The sequence below is a fragment of the Canis lupus genome, chromosome 20 (assembly GCF_011100685.1).
Source record: "Canis lupus familiaris isolate Mischka breed German Shepherd chromosome 20, alternate assembly UU_Cfam_GSD_1.0, whole genome shotgun sequence".
In the NCBI taxonomy this organism is placed as follows: Eukaryota; Metazoa; Chordata; class Mammalia; order Carnivora; family Canidae; genus Canis; species Canis lupus.
In genome coordinates, this window is record NC_049241.1 from 53,058,107 (window position 1) to 53,080,112 (window position 22,006).

The 22,006-nt window shown below is 52.3% G+C and overlaps 1 protein-coding gene across 1 annotated transcript in view; it reads right to left on the minus strand.

Annotated features, from left to right (window-relative positions):
- Positions 1–1,271: 1,271 nt before the first annotated feature.
- The window catches only part of ELAVL1 (ELAV like RNA binding protein 1), a 37,666-nt gene continuing 16,931 nt past the window's right edge, over positions 1,272–22,006 (minus strand). The window contains exons 3-6 of the mRNA XM_038567486.1: positions 15,596–15,699; positions 10,367–10,520; positions 5,590–5,815; positions 1,272–2,865 (exon numbers count right to left, since the gene is read on the minus strand). Of these exons, the coding sequence (XP_038423414.1) occupies positions 2,541–2,865; positions 5,590–5,815; positions 10,367–10,520; positions 15,596–15,699 (809 nt within the window). The 3' untranslated portion in view covers positions 1,272–2,540. The remainder of the gene's footprint in view (positions 2,866–5,589; positions 5,816–10,366; positions 10,521–15,595; positions 15,700–22,006) is intronic.

Sequence of the window (22,006 nt, forward strand, 5' to 3'; positions counted from 1 at the left end):
TTAAGGAACACGTCAAAAGTGACAGCCTTCCACACGCTTGCGATTTCACACTCCCAAGGAAACGCACTTGGGGTTTTAGCTAGAAGGCTGTTCAAAGAGTGGAGCCCGCGTAAAATGAGAATTTTACTCAACTGAGAAACCTCAGGCAGCTTTCAAAGGTTCATCTCCTTCTCCTCTGTGCCAGCATCAGAGTAATCAATACAGGTCGGGTAACAGGGAGGGGAGGGGTGGGGAGGGGCAGGGGGTGCTGGCGTGCAGCCCTCCGTCCCTTCACGGTTTAGGCTTCCGACAGAATTCAAGTACGAAATCGAACCCTAGCGAGGGCGGGCAGGAATGTGTCAGGGAAGAGACCTAAGGGTCGCGTTCAGAACTGGAATCTCATCTTCACTGAGAAGACGCGGCTGGCCCAAGGCTAGCATAACCTGAAAGGCATAGTCTTCCAGGAAAACATCCTGGTCTGTGGTGAAGAGCAGGGAGGCGGGGGGGACCCTCTCCTGTGTCGAATCCAGGCAAATGGGCCGTGGCTCTGGGTTCCAGGAGGAGGCACGTAAGCTGGCTCTGACTTAGGATCTGGAAACTTCCGCTGGAGGGAGGTCCTCCATGGCGCGAGGCCAACTCATGAGAAGGCCTCAAGGTATGAACTTGGCCCCTTCGGTGGGAGAACGGCATGACAACATCTCAAGGTGGGGAGAATGCGAGCAGTTGGCAGCCCCTCAACGAAGTCTGAGGGGAACGGGGCTGGGACAGGCAGCCTCAAATTGTCTGGGGGCTTCTCAGAACACTGACCTGCTCGGGAGAAGGCTGTGCCCGATTTTTTTCCACTTAAATAAATAAATAAATAGGTAGGTACGTAGATAAATAGATAAATAATACCACGATTCCATGATATCGATCAACTAAAACTGCCTATGGTTACGTGTTTTAGTCTTATATCAAGGCTAAAAACTGCTGGTACTAAGTTGTCCTGTTTTTGAATCTCTCTAAACGCTAGATATTTATAACAGTCAGAATCACACTCCTGAGGAGTTGCCCGGAGGTCTGGCCCTGCCACTTCTCAGGTTCTCTCTTTCAGACTCTCCCTACTGGCTCCCCCGTTTTCAAAAACGCCATCTGTGACTGCATACTCCTACGTCACAGGCCTGTAAATGCTTTGTCTTGAGGCAAGTCTTTTTTTTTCTTAAGATTTTTTTATAAATCCTCCCTGAATGCTGGCCGTCTGGACCTTACCTAGCCAAAAAGAAAGAAAAGGTAAAATAAAAAACAAAACAAAATTCGAGCAAAACAAAATCAAATTTAATGGTCTTAAATGCAAAAGTAAAAACAAACAAAAAACACAAAAAAGCAAAAGAAAATTAACAGAACAGAACAACCCAAAATGTCAAGGCAGTTATGAAGAGAACTTGGGAGGGTTAATCTTTAAAACTACAAATCAAAGTTTTTTTTTTTTTTTTTTTTTGTTAATAGATAACTGGCAAGAAGTAAGTACTTTTCTGCTGAGTGTTCATACGAAAGCAAAGTTTCAAAACAAAATCCGACTAAAATAGAAACAAGTCTAGCGCTCACGAGAAGGGATGCGAGAAATACAATGCTCAAATGTTTCTGTGTTCTTAAAATATAGAGCGATCTTAGGCATTCGAGCTGTGTGAACTGCTCTTGGAAAGTGGAGAAATGGTTGGGAACACCAGTGCCCGGTGTGCGGGGCACCGTGCATGCAATGTGTGCACAGAAATTCGGGATGTCAGAGGAGCAGCACGTCTTCAGGCGCGCCCTGGAGTTAGGTCTGACTCTGGAATATACTGGAGTTTCCCTGAAACTCTTTGGTCCGTTCCCATTGGCGCCTGGGCTTATGAAACCCGTGCGTGTCCTTCTCTGGAGGGCCCGGTATGGCCCGGCGTACGGCCCCCCTCCCCGGTGGCGGCCCCCCTGTTGGATGGCCTGCTGCCACTGCCAGGACCGCTGCAGAGCCCCGGGGCTGAGTGAGCAGGAGGTGGCAATGGCACCTGCTTGGGAAAGCAATTTCCTGTCAACCAAAGCAGAAATCGCTTAAAATGTTGAAGCGGTTGAGAAAACGCACACTCAGCATCTGTCTAACGTCTTTAGTTTGAAAACTAAAACTAAAAGGTCATGTCTTTTTTTTTTTGTTTTTTTTTTTTTTTGTTTTTTTGTTTTTTATGTTTTTTATCCAGTTTGTGGAGACACCGAATGAAACGAGTGTTAGACAGTCTTAGAAGTTAAAGCATGCTTCAGGTTCACCACCGTCCCGAGGGACTGGTTAGTCAATGCAGTCTACTTAGATTTCTGTTTAATATATATTTTAAAGGAAATAACTTAAGAAACTTAAATTGGTCTAACATTGTGGGATTTCAAACATTTGAACATGTCGGTTGCATCCCCGAGTATAAAAACCTTTTCACTTCTCATTTAGACTAAGACAAACACTTGTGAAAATTGGCGCAAAATGAGTTGTACACTAACAAAAAAGTTTCAACTTCTTCACTCTTAATTATCTATTCCGTACAAAAAAAAAAAGCATGAGCGAGTTATTTGTGGGACTTGTTGGTTTTGAAGGAAACCTGTAAGATTTTGTCCCCCAGGCGGTAGCCGTTCAGACTTGCTATGGCCATGGCGGCTTCTTCATAGTTTGTCATGGTCACAAAGCCAAAGCCTTTGCACTTGTTGGTGTTGAAGTCGCGAATCACTTTCACATTGGTGACTGCCCCAAAGGGGCCAAACATCTGCCAGAGGATCCCCTCATCGGCGTCCTGCCCGAGGTTGTAGATGAAGATGCACCAGCCCGAAGACGCGTTGCCTGGGACATTGACACCAGAAAGCCCACTCATGTGATCTACACCCATAGGGGAGAACCTAGCAAACAAGAGAGCACAGCATGCAGGTCAAGGTCATGCGGGCTGGTGCGTCGATGCAGGGGTTGGGGTACGGCTCGGGCCAGGCTGGCACCCCCCATCAGTCCCAGATGGGAATTCAATAGAGGGGCAATGCGGGGGAGGGGAGTCCTGTTTAGTGATTCCCAGGCTTCCCACATTTAAATAATGGAAGCTTCTCCATGTCCCCCATGTGCTGTTACAGCCTCAGATCTCCCTAGGGGAAACTCACTCTTCATTCCCCACGTCTTTGCTGTGTTTGGCCAGTGGGGAGGGGGGTGGATTTTTTCTTTCTTTCTCCCCCGGAGCCCCTGATTTTGTACCTTGCCCTCATCTTGACTGCCCTTGTCAGAGGGGTCCTGGGCGAGCGCACACCCCTGTGAGGGGCCAATGCGGGGCCCAGGGAATTCCTTCCCCCAGCTATAGACAACCTTCCATAGCTGACTCACAGCATTCCCAGAGGGCCAGGGGCCGGCCGAAGTGACGGCTGTGAACCGCAAGTCCACCAAGCTGTACCAATAATGTGGGACCCTTTCCAAAGCAATGCTTTCAGCTGCATAAAAAATAAGCCTTCTATCCCGGTGCATGGAGCCTGCTTCTCCCTCTCCCTCTGCCTATGTCTCTGCGCCTCTCTCTCTCTCTCTCTCTCTGTGCGACTATCATAAATAAAAAAAATAAAAAAAATAAAAAAAAATTAAGCCTTCTACAAATGTGTGGCCATTGCAACAGGATTAAGGGAGACGATAAAACTGTTACTGAAGCCACACGACCCTCTAAAGATTTCAGAAAAACGGTCTTCAGGTCAGTTTAAGAATATCTGGGTGTGATATAGCATCTGTGGGGCCACGCTGTGCAAGATGTATGAGCTGCTCTAAAATAAAATTGGGTTTTGAGCTGTGGTGTGACCCAGGGGTGAGCAAGTGCCTCTAAGTGCCATTAAACAGGTTCATTCTTTTGACAGACCAGAGTGACCCGCTCCCCGGGTGCAGCCTGCCTATCCAGGGATTCTTTTCAAAGCAGGTATGAAAGAGTCAAGATTACGTGACTGGCTGAGGTTCTGCATTTGCGAGAGCACTCGGAAAGAACCTGCACTAGGATGCCTGAGTTGGTTAGACAACTCAAGCAGCTTGTTAGTGGTCTTAACTGTCTGGAACAGTGACCGAAATGTCACCGAAGTGGGGGCGGGGAAAAACACCCTTGAATTTGTGTGACAGTAGTTGGACTGGTTTTCAATGAAAACTGGAAAGAGGCTCTGACTTTTAATGGGCCTCGTTTCCATTTTATGGGAAATCAGACATGGGCCCGAGTTATCGTTAACCTGAATCTTCATGTACCTGTTGTATGGAGAGTAACCTGAGACCTTATTTTACTATCTTTTATTGAGAGGATTCTTATTTCTGTGAACTAGCATTAGCTGGTTTTTCTCCTGCTTGTGGGAGCTGGTTTCTTTCATCCTGACCACCAGGACACCCACCTTCCCATTCTTTTCACCGATGGTACAAAGGAGAGCTGAACCTTCTTTTATTTGGGGGCTTTTCCTGCATAAGAAGAACTGACTGCAAACTCTCCTCTGCTGGGCCTGTCTTCCTCTTACTTATCTGAGCCAGCCTTCTGGTGGCGGGTCTTCCCTCCTGCCCCTCATGCCACCCGTTTCCCTCTGCCTCTTCTTCTGTGAACCTGTTTGGTTGTTGAGACCCCTTTCCTGCCTGACCTGCAGTTTCGGCTGCTCTGGTCCCCTTTCTTTTCTGTTCCTCGTTCCTGGGCCTAAAGCCCCCCTTCTCCTGCACCCTTCCTTGGCTGGTTGGTTACCGGGAACTTGCTGCAGGCTGCCGTCCCAGCAGCCCACCTGATCAGCAGTGACAGAGACTGTGTCGCTGACCTTCAAAAACGAACTGAGCTCACTTCTGTCCCAGGACACTTCCCCTGCCTTAGTTCTTAAAACTAGAAAAGCCAAGGAGGGAAGGCTAGCTTTGGAAACTGAGCTGAGGTGAGAATTGTGCATGACTAGGTGCTGAAAACAGTACCTTCCCAGATGGCATCTGTGCAGGTGAGCAGGATTTTACTCAACCTCACTGTTTAAAACAAAGATGGAACACTTGCAAAGTTGTAGAGAAAAATGTTCCTAACCTACCTGAGATAAACCCTCATGCCTGTGTTTGAGGTTTCGACCAAAAAAAACCAAAAACCAAAAACCAACAACAACCCCAATGGGCCCATCAGTCGAGACTGCTGCTACTTAGGAGGTGGAATGCACCAGAGTGTGGAGCCCAAGCTGCTCACTCTCATTGTCTCTGTTTTACTAGATCCTGGCAACTGGAGTCAATTTCAATCTGGAAAGACGAAGGAATGATGGAAAACCATTCGCCTCCAGGACGGGGCTTTGGAACAGAAGCCATGTGATGTTTAGAGATCACGAGGAACCCACAGGGAGGTGGATGAGAAAGAGCTACTTGCGGGCTGTGAGCAGTGGCAGCAAGTTGCATGCCAGGGAGCGGAACGGCTCTCACCTATGCACACCCAAGGCTGTGTCCTCCCGTTTTACACTCTCAGCCCCGCTTGGGTCACCAGACACTGTGTGCTGGAGTGGAGTGCACTTTCCCCTCCCTAGGGGGCTGGCAGGAGACCCATGGTGATTCTGACCAGCCTCCCCAGCCAGCTGCAGGGGGAGGGAGGGCTGGGTTGGTGAGAGCGCCGCCTCCTGACCCACCTGAATCTCTGTGCCTGGTGATGAACAGGGCCTCCGAACCGTCTGGCAGGCGAGTGGTACAGCTGGGAGAGCAGTGCCACGTTTTTGTTCTGGTTGGGGTTGGCTGCAAACTTCACTGTAATGGGCTCAGAGGAACCTGGGGGTTTATGACCATTGAAACTGGTAATTGCCTCTTCTGCCTCCGACCGTTTGTCAAACCGGATAAACGCAACCCCTCTGGACAAACCTTTTTAACAAACCAACAAAAATGGAGTTAGGGGAGAAAAGGCAAGGATTTTTAAAACTGAAAAGCAAAATTCAAGTCAGTGTGCTATGCTTCAAATCGGACACTACCTTCATGAGGTAAACAAAAAGTAAACCTACATACAGAAACAAATGAATTTAAAAAAACATTCATAAAAGGTTAAAGTTTCAGACTTCCTTTTGAGTTGAAGCAGCAGCTACAGTCTCGGTGCAGAAAAATGTCCTGCTGACAGATATCCCAAAGACACTCAAACCTCTTTCTTAAAACAAGCAGAGCTGGAAGACATGCCACCCTCCACCACTCTTTTAGGCCAGGTGCCTGCAATAGTGCAGGTGTGGGGACGTGTACAGGGGCGGCCAGGTGACAAGGTCGGGTCTGAGGGATTGTCCCTGCACTCTGGGGCCCCACTGCCTGCCCTGCCAGCACATCCCAGGGGCAGCTGCTGTGAACAAGGAGCGATGGTGGGTCCTGTAGTCTAGCCAGGCCTTTGCAAGCTGTCGCCTTCCCAGCTGGCCTGACAGAGTCCCAGACTGCTGGGCGTTCTCTGTCATCCCCCTGACGTCAGGGAGTCCTGGTAAGCCAGCCTCACCCTGCAACCCTTTCCTCCTGTCCTTGCCTCACTCACCTTTTGGATATTCCATTATAAAGTCCTAAGACTGGTCTAGAATCAAGTGAAGCCATTTGCTCTCCCCTAGAAAACTGCCCAGGCACACGCAGAGGTGCTGACACCTGCCCACAGACTCCCTGGCAGGTAAAGAATCCTGTTCCCTGCGTGGGAAGGCCCAAGGCCCTCCGTCGTGAACTCCAGCCACCTTGAGAATCCTGCTACCTAGACTGAGCCACATGAAGTCAAGCCTTGGGTCTCACTATAACCCAATCTCTCGACAGATCCAGAATATGGAACTGGGACCAGGCTGCCTGAGATCCAAGACCCAACAGCTGAAGGTAGTGTCTAGTCCAGCACGAGAGTGAAACCCAAACGAATCAGGGACAAGGGGGAACAGTCACACTCCACCCTGATCTTTCTACATTCTCGGCCTGGTAGGAATGAGAACTATCTCTTACAGAACTTGACAAATGAGGTAGGATTGGGGTGAGGGAATGTGGAGCCGAGGAAGAGGACTGGCTCCATCTCCTGGGGAGAAGAAATAGGGGGTCAAGGGTGAAGGTCAAAGTGCAGTGGAGAGGTGACAGCTGAGGGCCAGTCTGAGCAGTGTGAGTATGCTGTAAGGGCGGGAGTCATGGATGTGTCCTGGGGTGTGAATGGGGACGGGACTGTGAGAGACAGCCCTATCCTAGACTCTCGTCTCGACTGCCACTCATAGCTTGTCTGAAGTCACATTTTCTTCTCCAGACAAAGGCCTTCAGCACACAGTGAATGACAATTATTAAAACAGGACAGCTCAGGGCCTTGAGGCACCAGCTACGTGAGCACACCAGATGTTCCCAGGCAGCTCCCACATCCTGCCACCCTTCCTTATCCCTTCCCACTGAGTTCTACCAACTGCCCTAAGATGGGCACAGACAGGGTGGGGGGGTCTCCCCAGCTGGCCTGACGTCTGCAAAGGGGCACGGGGAGACTCAGATATGCCAGATGGGATGCCGAAGTGACAAGTGTCACTGTGAGGCACAGTGGCCCACTCTGGGCCTAGAATCCCATGCCCAGGCCTGACTTGAATGCAGTACAGTGGGCCCCATTCGAGCAACCAGATGGCAGTCAGGGGCCCTCGGGCCAAGGATTCTTCATGTACACCTGTAACATATCATACTCCATAGTGAGTCTGAAAGCACATACTCCAGATCTCCCAGCTGGGAAGCTCCCCCTCCTGGTGTCCCCCCAGCATAGCGCTCTCGGACGCCACACAGCTTGCTCCTAGTGGCCTCAAGGCTGCCTCCACCCTGGCTCCGTGACGGTTGGAATATAAATTTAAAATCCACACAGCCAGAGATACTGAATTAGTGAGAACAGACCCGGCAATTCACATGTATACCAAGAAAATTCTAGAGTCTGAGCTCATTTTCCAATTTCAGTTCAGAAGGAACACCTAAAAACACACACTCAACATACACTGTTTTTATTTACCCTTGAAAGGTATGAATGACAGCTTTGACAGATGGACACCTGAACAGATATTCAACTTTAAGCAACCACAACAGACAGCTGTGGCTGGCTGGCTCCTGCAGAAAGCCACCTTCAGAGAGCGGTTCTATTCTACTGATAAGGACCTTGCAATCAAGCAGAAAGCATGTATGCAGGTGTGGTTTCCCTGTTTGGTTTTGTAAAACGACTTTCAAATGGAAACTGCCCAAGTGAAATGAAGAGAACCCAAGAAAGAGAAAGTAAGCGTAAGGGAAAATATGTTCACTACATGATCCAATGAATGTACACTTTTTGAAGGGGGGCCTCCATGGTGGTGTTTTTCCCTCTAGTGTTTTCAGAATCAAGAGCAGAGATCAATAAACGACATGATTTCCAGATGAGTAAACTATAAAGTTCACAATTAAACTGGGATAAGAAGGCAAAGAAAACTTTAAGTTCTGTCAGCTAAGAAGATTGAGCTTTCTCAAGACAGCTGCCCCATACCTTTTTGCCGCAAGACACATCACATGGAGGCCAACTGGACACGCAAACCTGCCAACCACGCCCCACGGGCTCCATGGGTCCCGGCAGAGAAGCCCTGCTGGGTGGCCCCCTCTGAAGCAGAGGAGGGAACAGAAGCTTACAGTCCTGAGGGCTCACCTTTCTAACTCGCCACTTCTACACCCTTTACTAGGGCACGGCTGTGGAAAGGGGGCCCTTGCGACCCCCTCACAGCTACCTTCCCTCCACCCTTCACAAGGATTCTGAGGTCAGTCCCCTCTCTGGAGCGGCAGAGGCTGATAGGATGCCTGAGAGAGTGAAGCTCCCACGGATGCCACCCTGAATTCATGGCTGAGCCTGGAGGGCAATGCTGAGATGCCCCCCTCCCCCCCAAGACACCAGCCTTCCAGAGGGAAAGGAAACAAAATGCCCTACAAATGGCTGAGGGGAAACTGTTTGCAGAAGTGACCTCCCTCAGGGTGGTGGGAGCCCTTGGGGAAAGCTCCCTGGGGATGTTCCTGGAGAGAGCCAGCTCCACTTGGTTGTGCTGGGCTGGACAGAGACAAGCAGAGGTAGAGCAGGACGTGTGGCGTGAAAGAAAGGAGGGTCATGGAAGCAGACTGCAGGCCAGCACAGTCACACCATCTGGGTCCCCAGGCAGCCCACTCATGTGGGGCGGGGATAAACACATGCACTGACCAGCCGACTGGTCTCAACTGGCACTTGAAGTAAGGGAGCTTTGGGGACCACAGGAAACTATCCTGCTGCACATCAGAGGGGTTGATACTGGTAAGTGGGATCCTTACCCCACTCCATCCCATCTCCACCCCAGAGTAAAGGTGCAGAATATAGGCCACGGTGTGGTCTTTGTCCCTCCAGCACAGCCTGGCACAGAGCAGGTATCTGTACCAGGCACAGGACTACCCAGGGCTCCTGTGAAATGCCAGTGAGCTGCACCTGTGGACCACACTCCAGCAGGCCCTCCTCCCCCTTTGGCCCCTGGGGACCCAAGCTGAGCTGTCCACTCCTCTCAAGGCAAGGCCTTAGCCCAGCACTGCAGCCCAAGCAGCAGGGCCAGCACACGGGGAGCCAAGCTTCCCCAGAGCAGGTACGAGAAGGGAGAGCAGGTGGCGAGGCCTCAGAGGGACATATGAGAATGTGTGTGCATCGCCAGCCCCAACTGTCACAGGCCAGGAAGGCCCAGCCCACCTGCTCTCTGGGATCTGCTCTGTGGCCTTCGGGGGGCGCTGCTGCTCTCTTGGAAAGGAAGTCACTGCGGAGTTATGACTTCCTGTGACCAACCCACCCAGGGTTCACACAGGGCTGCTCCCAGGGGCAGGTATGTCCTCAGCTCAGCTGCGCCTGCCTACTTCATCCAAAGGCCAAACCCAAGCTGCTAAGGTCCCAGGCTAAGATGACCTAAGAGGGCTGGCGGAGGGGCCAGGATTGTCACTGAGGGGGATTTACTGCCTTGAGCTCCCTGAGCTTTGTGCTACTGAGGAAGGGCAGCCGAATCATGGAGACTGGAGCCCAGCTCCTCAGAAACAGCCACCTGTGGCTTTAGGCCAGTGGAAAGTGGGGACTCCGGATCATGAGTGAAGACTGTCCCACACTGCATGCCACGTGCCTGCTAGAAGAACAGCAGTGTAAGGCTGACCGGTAGCCTTTGTGACCCATTGACAAGCCAGGCTGGGCCATGTGGGTGCTTGAGGAAGGTGTCAGGATCTCTAAGTGTTTTCACCATAACATGTTGGCCTAACACAGGGGCAGCTTTGCTACCATTTTACCTCCCCAGCCTCATAAAGCAAACACCAAGGTCTTCTCATTTTCATTCTGTTCACCCTGGCAGAGTAACTACTGACACTGAAACTCAAGCAGTGATGTGTCTTTCTGGAAATTCTGGCTCCCACCTAGAGGAAAGCCTCAGCCCGCATCTGGGCCACCCTCTGTACCTGTGGTCTGATCCACAAGGACCCGGGAGTTGATGATTCGCCCGAACCGAGAGAACATATCCTCCACGTCCTTCTGGGTCATGGTCCGCGGGAGCCCACTGATGTACAGGTTGGCATCTTTGATGACTTCTGAGCTCGGGCGAGCATACGACACCTTGAAAACAAAATCACTTTCTGAGGTTAGGGCAGGTATGTGGCTAAAGCTTCGAGGGAGGGGGTTAACTGTTCAGGTGAGAAAAAGCCACCCTTCTGGTGAGAAACCATGCTGACATTCATCACCTGCAGCATTTTCTCGCCTGGACTTTACATCCCAGTGAGGCAGACATGTTTCAGGTTCTCAGGGCCAAGAGATTGAGGGCCCACGGCTGCCAAGAGATGGGGCCACAACTCAACCCCAGCTGTCTCTTCTACTGTGACCTCACCCCTTTCTGGGCAGGGAGTGGGCTGGGGACAGGACCTAGTGCTACCTGTGAGGAGCCCAAAGGGCAACAGGTTAGGGACCTGGATGTCACTTGGAGGGTGACACCCACCTACCAATGGGCAAATTTGCCACCAGATGGGACCTGGGTTGCTGGGGGAGCCCACAGTCCAACACTCGCGTTAGATAATATATGACTCCATGCTATTTGGGCCTTTGTTTTGCAGAACTGAAGAAAGCCCGCAAGGAACTTCTGAAGCGGCTCAGATAAAATAGTATGTGTGTGCACTGGAGGGGGGAGCCTTCAGGGGCCAATGGCACAGGCCTTCGTGCTTTCCCAGGTCAGGGCCATGGCTGTGAATGGCCAGGAGGAGGGATAGGACCAAGGCTACAGCCCTGCTCTCATGAGAAAAGAACAGCTGGGACGGGGGCCCCACCATCTGCAAAGGGGTGGCCTAAAGGGATGGGACTCAATCACACCCAACAGAGTAAGAACTGAGTTAGGAGGCTTAGAAAGGAGGAGGAGGCAGGGAAGGGAGCTCCAGAAGGGTGGGGGATTCGGATCTACACCCAATAATGTGTTCCTGAGGGTCACAAGGTCGAGGAGCTGAGGAGCCTAAAACCATAACCAGGAAGCAGGCACAAGCTCTCAGGTGTCCTTGGGCCACACAAGGTGTGTTCTCACCACAACGCTCAGGTGTACCAGGAGGGGCAGAGGTGTGGTTCCTCATGCCAAGCACACACACGAGCAGCCTGCCACATATGCGTCCCTTCATTCGTGTGCTTGCTGACTCCACACCTACGCCAGGCCCGAGGAGGGGACAACAGACACCACCTCTGCCAGCAGAGCAGAAAGCAGTCCAGCGGGCAATGGAGAAGGAAAGAGAAATTGTATGTGTGGTGAGAGACAGCCCAGCATCCTCCCAGAGATGCCGAGGATCACGGAGACCGCACGTCCGAGGAGAGTAGAAGAGAAGGGGCCCTGACTGGAAGGAGGCCCTCGGGTACCAGGTCCTGTCAGTGACTGGTGGCCTCCACGCAAGTGATGCTGCACAAGCCTCACATACCGTGGAAGCTTCCCTGTGCTGTGTCCAGGCCCGAGGCAACTGGGTTAGGCCTACAGTACAGGAACACTGTGGTCACTCAGTGATGCATCTAAGGCCTGGGGCAGGCGTGGCATCATTCATTCCCTGAGATAGAGGCCACCTGGCCCACAGGGACTCCGCCGCTCCCTTCTCCACTGACGCAGGTGGCTGACCAGTCCACTGGGGCTGAGTCATGCTCCTAGACTTCTAAAGAACAGTGTCAGCCCTTTCTCACACACCTGGGCCTGAACTCCCTGGCTGCATCAGCCAGCCTGCAGAACCACCACCATCGCCCTGAGTAAAAACCCTTGCCAGAGGGTGTGACTCCAAATGTTGGCTATCCCATTTTACCAAAGGCCCTGGGCTGTGGCGTTGTGTTTCAGGCAGGATGGCTGAAGGGGGAAGGCAGGCCTGCCTCCCAGAACCATCCCATCTGGCCCTTTGCAGATGTGTCTGGATGGGGCTGCATCGGGGGTCTGCCCTTGCTTTTATTTTTTAAAAGATTTTATTTATTTATTCATGAGAGACACAGAGAAAGAGGCAGAGATATAAGCAGAGAGAGAAGCAGGCTCCTCACCAGAGGCCCAATGTGGGACTCGATCCCGGGACCCCAGGATTATGACCTGAGCCAAAGGCAGGTGTACAACCGTTGAGCCACCCAGGTGCCCCTGCCCTTGGCTTTAATGAAAGACACTGTGGGACACGAAGACCAAGACCGTGGCACTGGTAGAGCGGTACGGAAGCTGGTACTGACTGATCATCTCCCAGCAAAGTTGAGAGAAAACACCTTTTATGGCCAAATGAGCTTTGACTCCTTTCAACAGGTTCTTCAAGGAACATGACAAACTACTATCAAGTTCAGAGTCAGGTCGGCATCCAGGAGACCGCACCAAAACACCTGGCACCGGGGAGGGAGGGTCCATGACTGAGTCTAGAGCCCTTTCCTAAGCTCTTGGCATCACTACTCCCTTGCCCCAAGCAGGGGTTTTCCTGTCACATTCTCCAGAACACTTCCTGTGAAGGGCTGAATCGCGTCCCCCAGCATGTTCCCATGCTGCAGTCCTAAGCCCCAGCACCACACATATGACTTGATTGGGAAAGAAGGTCATCATAGATGTATTCATGAAGATGGAACAGGGTGGGCCTCACATCCAGTAACCGTGTCCTCAGAAAAAGGGGGAGATTGGCCAGAGACACATACAGGCTCTGTGAGCCTGGGAACACCAAGAGATAGCCAGCAACCCCCAAGGCAGGGGAGAACCCAGGACAGATTCTCCCTCATGGCCTCAGAATGAACCAACATTCTGATCTCGGACTTAGGGCCTCCAGGACTGTGAGAGCAAATTTCAGGTGTCTGACACTCGCCACCCACACAAACATCATTTGTGATGCTTTTCTATGGCAGCCCTGAGGAACTACTACATGTCCCCAACCACCTGATGGGCCACAGAGCCCCTTTGCCCATAAGCAGTACCCAGACCCTGCCCCCTGTGTAAGTTTCTTCACTGCATTCATCTTGAACTGACATGCTACATATCTTACTCATTACTACTCTACCACGTAGAACACTTGATGAGGGCAAAACTTTTGTGTTTGCTGTGGCATCACCAGCACGTAGAACTGATGCAGTGGATAGCAAGCATTCAGGGAACAATCGTGGAATGAGTGGACAAAAACAGTTGCTGTTATTACTAATAATGCCTGCTTACCTGCACTACCGTCTCCCGAGCTCTGTTCACAGCTAAGCAAAGTCATACTGTTCTGGTTCCTGGTGTTTACCTCCCACATTGGGCTGGGGCAGCTGCCTGGCAGCGGTGTTAAGGCCCAGAGCCACAGCACTCATTTCAAACCCTAGCTTTGCCCCCTCTCTACCTCTGTGATATTGGGAAACCTGTCGCTACTCTAAACATCAGCTTCTTCAAGCCTAAAATGGGGATCATCTCTCCCAGGCCATGGTGAGGGTAACAGAAACAAGGTATGGAAGGACCTGGCCCATTATAAGCCCTCGACAGGTATTGGCCATGTGAATTACACAGGACTGGTACCTGTGCCACACTCAGCCTGTTGCCTCCACACCCCTCCCTGGGGTTTCCTGGGTTGCTGCTGTAGGGCACAGGGACAGGGAGACTCCTCACTCCCAACTCAGATCAAGGAGTGACACTAGAACCAAAGAGGTCAGAATGAATGCTGGCAAGGTCAAGGCACATCCAGGTGGCCCTTGGGGTGTGGGACTTCAGAGCCTGGGGGGGGGGGGGGGGCGGCGAAGAGCCTTTGGAAGTCCCGCCTTTCATGGTAAGTGGGGCTTCAATCTTGGGGATAACCAACCTACGGTTCCAGTAGCATGCCAGCATCATCTGATGTGCTAGCATGCCACCACCCTCCCAATGGAGTGTGTGCTGTCAACAGCCAGACTGTAAGACTTCCCTAGCAGGTGGGAAAAAAAATACAGGCTCCCAGGGCCACCCCTAAGTGTGTGAGCCCATGTGGGTGGGAGGCCATGTCCACACCTTGGGAACCTTTATTATACAAGCACCCCACGGGGTTCTGATGCCCAGGGAAGCTTAGGAAGCCCAGCCATGGAATAGGTCCCAAGAGGGACCTTTCTGGACACCCACATGAATCAGAAGGATGGGAGATGGGGTGGGAGATCTGGTAGGTCCAAAGGCTCAAAGAGCGCAGTCTCATTCCAAGTGGCTTCCTGTCAAGGGAGATGATGCTGGCAGGCATGGCGCCTGCCAGGCTGCTACAGGGAGCTAGGTCAGGGGACCAGCCTGGGACAGTGGGAGGACACAGATTCTAAAGGAGGACTCAGCACTCAGCAGGGAGTAAAAGTCCGGAACACACAAAGTTAGTCTCTGATTGGGTCTGGAGCTGCCCAAGATCACAGGTGCCGGCAGACAGACAATGGAGGTGGGGATGAGGAGGAGCAGGGCTCCAGGCTGAGAAAACGAGGGGGCGCTAAGGAAGAGCAGGCTGAGAAGAAAACAAGAAGCCATCCTGTGAGGCCTGGGGGGGTTTGCCGACTCTTCCCGGGAAGCCGCCACAGCCCTTACCTTGGGAGTGACCCTGGTGACGTTCTGCTTGAGGCTCCCCCCACAGGCCGCACTGCAGGGCTCCCTCATGTCACTCAAGTCACCAAAGTGAAGCCACCCCACAGAACATCCCCCCACCCTGTACCTCTGCCACATGTGACCTTCAGATTTGGGGTTCATTACTTGCACATGCGCATGCACATATACAGGCACAGGCCCTCCACGAGGGCAGGGAGCCCATCTGTTTGCTGCTGGCACACCCACCAGCTGCTCCATACGCAGCTGCTAACCAGATGAACACGCTGGCTGTGACGGGGCAGGAACGGGGAGGCTGGACAAATACTTGCTCAGCACGAGGACAGCACAGCCTGGGCCCAGGAGGGGGCTGCCCTCACTGAGGGGCCCTCCATGGCCTTTGCCATGTAGAGGGCCTTTGCTTGTAGAGCTGAGGAGGCTGAGAGGCCTTGGCAAGGCCCGGGGAGGCCACCGCCCAACACGTGTCTGCCATGTAGTGCTTTCACTGAGCAGACAGGAAGCACCCCAGCCATCCCCGAAGCACCCCAGCCACCCCTGAAGCACCGGGGTTCTGAGGAGGGGCCATGCCCCCAGTCTCCTTGACGGTGACGATGAAGGACAGATGGGGAAAGGGGTCGCTCACCCAGGCCGGGGCCAAGTGGCCACGGCAGCTCTTTACCTTAATGGTTTTTGACTGGAGCCGCAGGCCATTCAGCGTGTTGATTGCTCTCTCTGCGTCCTTGGCAGTCACGTAGTTCACGAAACCATAGCCCAGGCTGTGCCCTGTGTGGGAGAACACGGGCACAATGGTGAGCCAGCTGACAGCCAGGGAGGGTAAGCAGGGTGAAGACTGACTGGGCTCAGAAAGAGGAGGTCGCAAAAAGCCAAGGCCTCCGGGTAGTGGGGTTAGAGACCAGTGGTCATGATCTATACCGGCTTTTGTTACATTTCTTCGGCCAATTCATGTAAATTTTCTACACTGAACAAATGTTACCTTTGTTAGTTTTTTTTAAGAACTTTTTAAAAAGCAACGCTACGCAGGGCGCCTAGGCAGCTTTCAGGTGGTTAAACATCTAACTCATTATTTTGATGCAGGTCATGATCTCAGGGTCATGAGCTCGAGCCCCATGTCGAGCCCCATGGTGGGCTCCATGCTCAGCATGAAGTCTGCTTGGGATTCTCTCCCTTTCCCACTCCTCCTTCTGCTCCTCCCCCCATGTGTGTATGCTCTCTCTCAAATAAACAAATAAATAAAATCTTAAAAAAAAAAGAAGAAGAAACACCATGTTACTAATGGCACCCCGTAGAAACATTACCAAAGCAACGATGACAATCAGTTCCCTTGGCTGAGATGTGGGGACTCCAAAGGCAAGGACAGGACGGTCACCACTGGGCAAGAGAGGTAGAGAGGGCGGAGGGTGTCTGGCTATCTGCATCCAGGTGTTTCTCCACCACTGTGCTGGGAGTGTGGGAAGGCTTGCTGGGCTCTGGTGCCACCCAGTGTTGGGTCCCTTACTTTCCCAAACCTACAAGTCAGCTACAGCTAAAAAGCAGATGACAGGGAGCACAAGGAGAAGCTGGAGCTGACAGATGTCCTGTCCCAGTCCAGCTGTGCACCTGCCTTCATTGCCCTGGCCAAGTCTCCAGGGCCCCCCTTGGCGGCAGCCTCCATGATGGCAGCAGCACCAGCTGAAATCTGGGGAAGTAAAGATTATGAGAGACACCCAGGATTACAGGTAGGTGTCCCCATCTCTCCCTTGTGAAATATCCAAGTTGTGAGTGACCACAACCACCTGCATGCCACAGGAGGGACTCAGTCTAATAAGGGAGAGGCCACGGGTTCCCAGGAGGCCCAGGGAGAAGCAAAGGCTGAGGGGCCGAGTGAAAGGACAAGGCTCCTTGTCCTTGAAAGGAGCCTTGTCCTTTCACTCTAGGAGGGGCGGGTGGAGGCCCAGAGAAGAGAACCAACATGCCCACCTCTTACTCATTCACAGGCCGCACTAGTGGGCAGCCCCTGAGTGCTGGGCACTGCTGTAGGCACACAGAGAGAGTGGTGAGCTTCGCCCTATTCCTTGGGTTGGTGGAGGGCAACAATAAGCAGGCAAAAAACAGGACCAGGTCTTGAGCCACATGAGGTGGCATCCCTGGGTGCCAGCTGATCCCAGACCCTCTGGTGGATAATGAGATACAGAACCCAGAAGAGTCTAACCCAGTTTTCCCAACTTCTTAAAAACAAACAACCCCCCCCCCAACTTTATTTTTTAGATTTAAAGTTACAAAGAGAGGGCAGCCCAGGTGGCTCAGCAGTTTAGCGCCTGCCTTTGGCCCGGGGTGTGATCCCGGAGACCCAGGATCAAGTCCCATGTCAGGCTCCCTGCATGGAGCCTGCTTCTCCTTCTGCCTGTGTCTCTGTCTCTCTCTGTCTCTCATGAATAAATAAATAAAATCTTAAAAAAAAAAAAAAAGTTACAAAGAGATTATAGAGAGTTCCCATAGAGCCCACTTCCCCTATAACATCTTACACCAGGATGGGACATTTGTCACATTTCAGGAACCAGTACTGATAGGCTGCTAGTTAACTACAGTCTACATTTGATTCAGATTGCCTTAGTTTTCCCTTAATGGTCTTTTCTGTCCCGGGAGACCATCCAGGATCCCACAGGACTTGTAGTCATCACGACTCCTTAGGCTGCTCTTGGCTGGGACAGCTTCTCAGACTTTCCTCGTTTTTGATGGCCTTGAGTGTTTCAAGGACTGGTCAGGAATTTTGTAGAATCTCCTGCAGCTGGGGTTCATCAGATGTTTCTCTCATGGGGAGGCCGGGGTGATGGGTATTGGGGGGAAGATCCCAGAGTGAAGTGCCCTCCTCCTGACATCGTATCAGGGGTATGTGCTGTTACCATGACTTCTCACGACTGATGCTGACTTGGAACCCCTGGCTGAGGCTGTCTGCCAGTTTTCTCCACTGTAGAGTCACCCCTAGCCCCCAAACTGTAGGCTTTGGAAGGAAGTTAGTGCAAAGCCCACACCAAAGAAGTGCCAAAGGAGGAGGCATACTCTCCCTCCTCTAGGGCAGGGTAGCTACACAAACTGGTTGCAGATCTGCACGGGCCACTTTCTTTTTTCTTTTTTTCTTTTTCTTTTTTTTTTTTTTTGCCACTTTCTTTTTTTAAAGAAACAAAACCCAAACCTGACCCTCTATACTCATACACTCATTAACCCGTGCAATGAAACTGCACGGGTTTGAGATTTAACTCGTAAGCCGTGGACAGTGAGGACCTCGGAGTAGCAGGGCTGTGGGGCCCGGGCCCATCTAGCAGGAGAGTCAAGGCTCAAAAGTTCAGAACACAGGGCAACAACTACAACTGGCTCAAGGCTGGGAACTTTAAGGCCCCTGCAAACAGTCCAGACTACAAACGTTAAAGCGGAGAATGGGATGCCTGTGTGGCTCAGCGGTTTAGCGTGATCCTGGAGTCCCCGGGATCGAGTCCCACATTGGGCTCCCTGCATGGAGCCTGCTTCTCCCTCTGCCTGTGTCTCTGCCTCTCTCTCTCTGTCTCTCATGAATAAAATCTTTTTTAAAAAGCTGAGAATACAAGAATAGACGTCTGTGGTATGGATTCCCAACCAAACTACAGGCTTGCTGGGATTTTTACTCTCCGATCCCCGTTCTGCCCATCTGTCACTGTGCCCAGGCCATGAAGCCTGGTGGCCCAGCCCCGGGATGGGTTCTTCTGCCAGTCTGGCAGACCCCTACTTAGGTCTTATCTTTCTGCTCTTCCCATAGGTTAACCCCAAACCTGGACTACCTGTCTCCTTCGCTGCCGGTGGCCTAAGCCCTGCTAGGGAAGACCAGACACTGATGAGGACCCGTGCCCAGGCCATGCTCCTGCGTCTCAGCTGCAGCTGGCTCCTGTTAGCATATAAACACGAGTCCTACCCTGTTCATGCTTCCTTTTTTTTTTTTTTTTTTTTTTAAATTTTTTTTTTATTTATTTATGATAGGCACACAGTGAGAGAGAGAGAGGCAGAGACACAGGCAGAGGGAGAAGCAGGCTCCATGCACCGGGAGCCCGATGTGGGATTCAATCCCGGGTCTCCAGGATCGCGCCCTGGGCCAAAGGCAGGCGCCAAACCGCTGCGCCACCCAGGGATCCCCCTGTTCATGCTTCCTGATGCCTTTCCTCCCCAGTGCTCGGCAGCCCTGGCTGGCTCCCAGGGTAGTCACTGCAGATTGCCAGCACTGCCCTCACAGAGGCTGCAACTGTCAGGTGCCACCCCCAGACAGGTACCTCCTCCTCCAAGATATGACAATGCCAGGTTCTTTCTCTCTGAGTTTTCTTTCTCCCCAACTGTCCCTCCTCAAGATCCTAGTCTTCTACTCATCCCATCAAGATGGCCCCCAAGGTTCTACTTTCGGCTCTGGTCTCAGTCACATTCTTCCTGGGTGGCCTCCATGACCACCTAGTGCCCATACCTGCCAATGTCACCCAGGAAGTCACATACCCTCAGATGGCCACTGCCTCCTGGGCTTGCTCCCCCTCTGGTTTTTATCAATGCATCGACAAGTATAAACTGAACACCTACTATGTGTCAGGCCTCGCAGGCTGGCCAGCGAGTTTGATGATGATCACGAAGGAGGACAGTCTATGCCTTAGTGAATGTCACATCCCAGTGGGCAAGTTGCACAACAAAGCAGCAAGAAACCAATGAACAAAATTGCCACCCAGGTGCTATGAAGACAATCCCTACTGTGGTGTGAGAGGGACTGATGGGACAGGCCCGTGGTGACAGGGCAGGCAGGAGTGCCCTGTAAGGAGCTAATGCTTGCAGCAAGACCTTGAGATGGCTGAGGACAAGTAGTCCAGACGGAAGAGCAAGTGCCAAGTCTGTGAGGCAGAGGAGACTTTGACGTGTTCCAGGAAATGAAAGGTGGCCAGCGCAGTTGAACAAAATGAGCTGGGGAATGGCCCAGAGGTGGCTGCTGGGTGGAATGGGGCCAGGCCACTGGCAGAGACTGGGACCTAGGCCAAGTGTAGATTCACCAGGCCGGGGCACCAGAAGGAAGACCCAACAGGAGGACCTGCAGATGGGCTGCTGCAGTGGGGAGATCAGAGAGGGCCGAGTTCCCCGAAGTGTCAGAGAGTAGCTCCCCACCAACATTTCCGGGTTGGGCCTTCTGCAGCCTGGAGCTATGTGGGGAGGGATCTCTGCACACCCTGTTTGGGGCTGGCCTTGTCCCCTCAGAGTCTATGCAACCCTCTGTGGTGCACACCTAAGTGCAGTGGGAGGGAAGGCAGTTGAGGAATGAAGGGGTCCCCTCATGGGGACCCACCACAAGGCCATTAGGTGAAACTGCCTAACACAGTGCCAGGTCCCCGCCTCCACCCAGATGCTTGTCATAAGCCAACTGTTCTCTGCTTTGGCTGCTTGCTAGAATCACTAGGGCAGCTTCTAAAAACTATCACTGTCTAGGTCATAACCTGAACCAATGATGTCGGCATGGGGGTGGGTGGGGTAGGAGTGGCAGTGGCTTCAGTACTTTTTAAAGCTCCTCAGTGATTTCAGTGAAGAGCCTAGGTTGAGGGCTGCTGCTGCAGCAAGTGAATAAGGAGAATGGGGCTCTCCAGCTATGTAGAAGCCTGCTGGTGTGCTCAGAACAGGCACCTAGGGGAAGGCCCTCACTTCCCAAAGCAGCCCCCAAGTTGCTGTTTCTCTAACAGGGTCTACATGCCATGCAGGGTAATGACACAGCTCCCTAGGGCCCGCCTCAGCCTGAGGACCCAAGATGTCAAGCAGGCGTACTTCCAATCTCCTTACAGATGATTTTCCTGTCTCCTAGAGGTAGTGAGCCTGCTAGAGTCGACGCCATGAAGGTGTATCAGGTGCTGCCCCCTCCTCATTTAGGGCAGTGGAAGATAAGCCCTGCCAGAGGAAGGTCTGAGGTGTGGTGGGGGAACAGGGGTGCACAAGGGCAATGCCTAGGCCACTGGAGCTTAAGGAGGGCAGGGCCTGGCTGGAGTCCGTGCTGGTGGGTGAGGGCAAACAGAAGCCCAGGACGGGAGATCTGGTGGAGAGGGGCAGGAAGATGAGAGAGAGAAAAGAGAGAACTGCCAGGGAGGAAGCATGAATAAATTCTGGGCCTGAGGCTGAGGGGTATCCTAGAGGCCAACGCTGCCCCCAACTTGTGCTCCTCCCTAGCTTACCATCCCCACCCTGCAGAAGAGCTCTGCATCTCTAACTTGCTCCTGCCCTGGCACTGCCCTTCCTCCAAGAAGGTTAAATCACATGTGTGAACACCCTGGACTGGCTGACTGAGTGGACCTGGGTGGGACCTGAGACATGTGTTTTCTCCTAGGGAGCAGGTACTGCCGTACGTCAGTAATACCAAGACTGCCTCCATGGGAAGCGCTCTCCATGCCCTCCCAGGCAGCCTCAAAACCAGTGCTCTTCCAAACATTGCTCTCTCTAGACAAGGTCAAAACCAAGAGATGATGCCCTGGCATCTCCTATTACAGTCGCCAACTGGAGCAGCCAGATGCAATGTTTCTCCAATCGACCTGAGGCGGGTGGCTGGGGGAGGGGAGCACTCCGCAGACAAGGCCTTCCTTGTGGCACAAGAGAGTAGGTAGAGTCAAATTCTTCTTTTAAATGTCTGTGGGGGACTAAGGGAAGACTTCACGGGGGGGAGAGAGGCTAGGTCTTGAAGAGGGATAATAAATAAGAAACAGTAATGCCCCCAAAGAAAACAGGCAAAGAACAAGAAGGGTATTTCATAAAAGAGTATGAACAGCCAGTAAAGATGTGAAACCACATGATCGTCACTAGGAAGTGAATGACCACCCCAATCAGATGCCATTTTTCACTTAGGCTGGGAGAGATGAGAAACCCCTCTGGCCTAGGGGATGGTAGGGCTGGGCAGGATGAGTATAAACTAGTCATCAGGGAGCGCCTGGTGGCTCAGTTGGTCAAGCATCTGCCTTCCACTCAGTCATGATCTCAGGGTCCTGGGATCGAGCCCCACAACGAGCTCCCCGCTCGGCATGGAGTCTGCTTCTACTTTTCCCTCTGCTCCTCCCCCCTGCTTGTG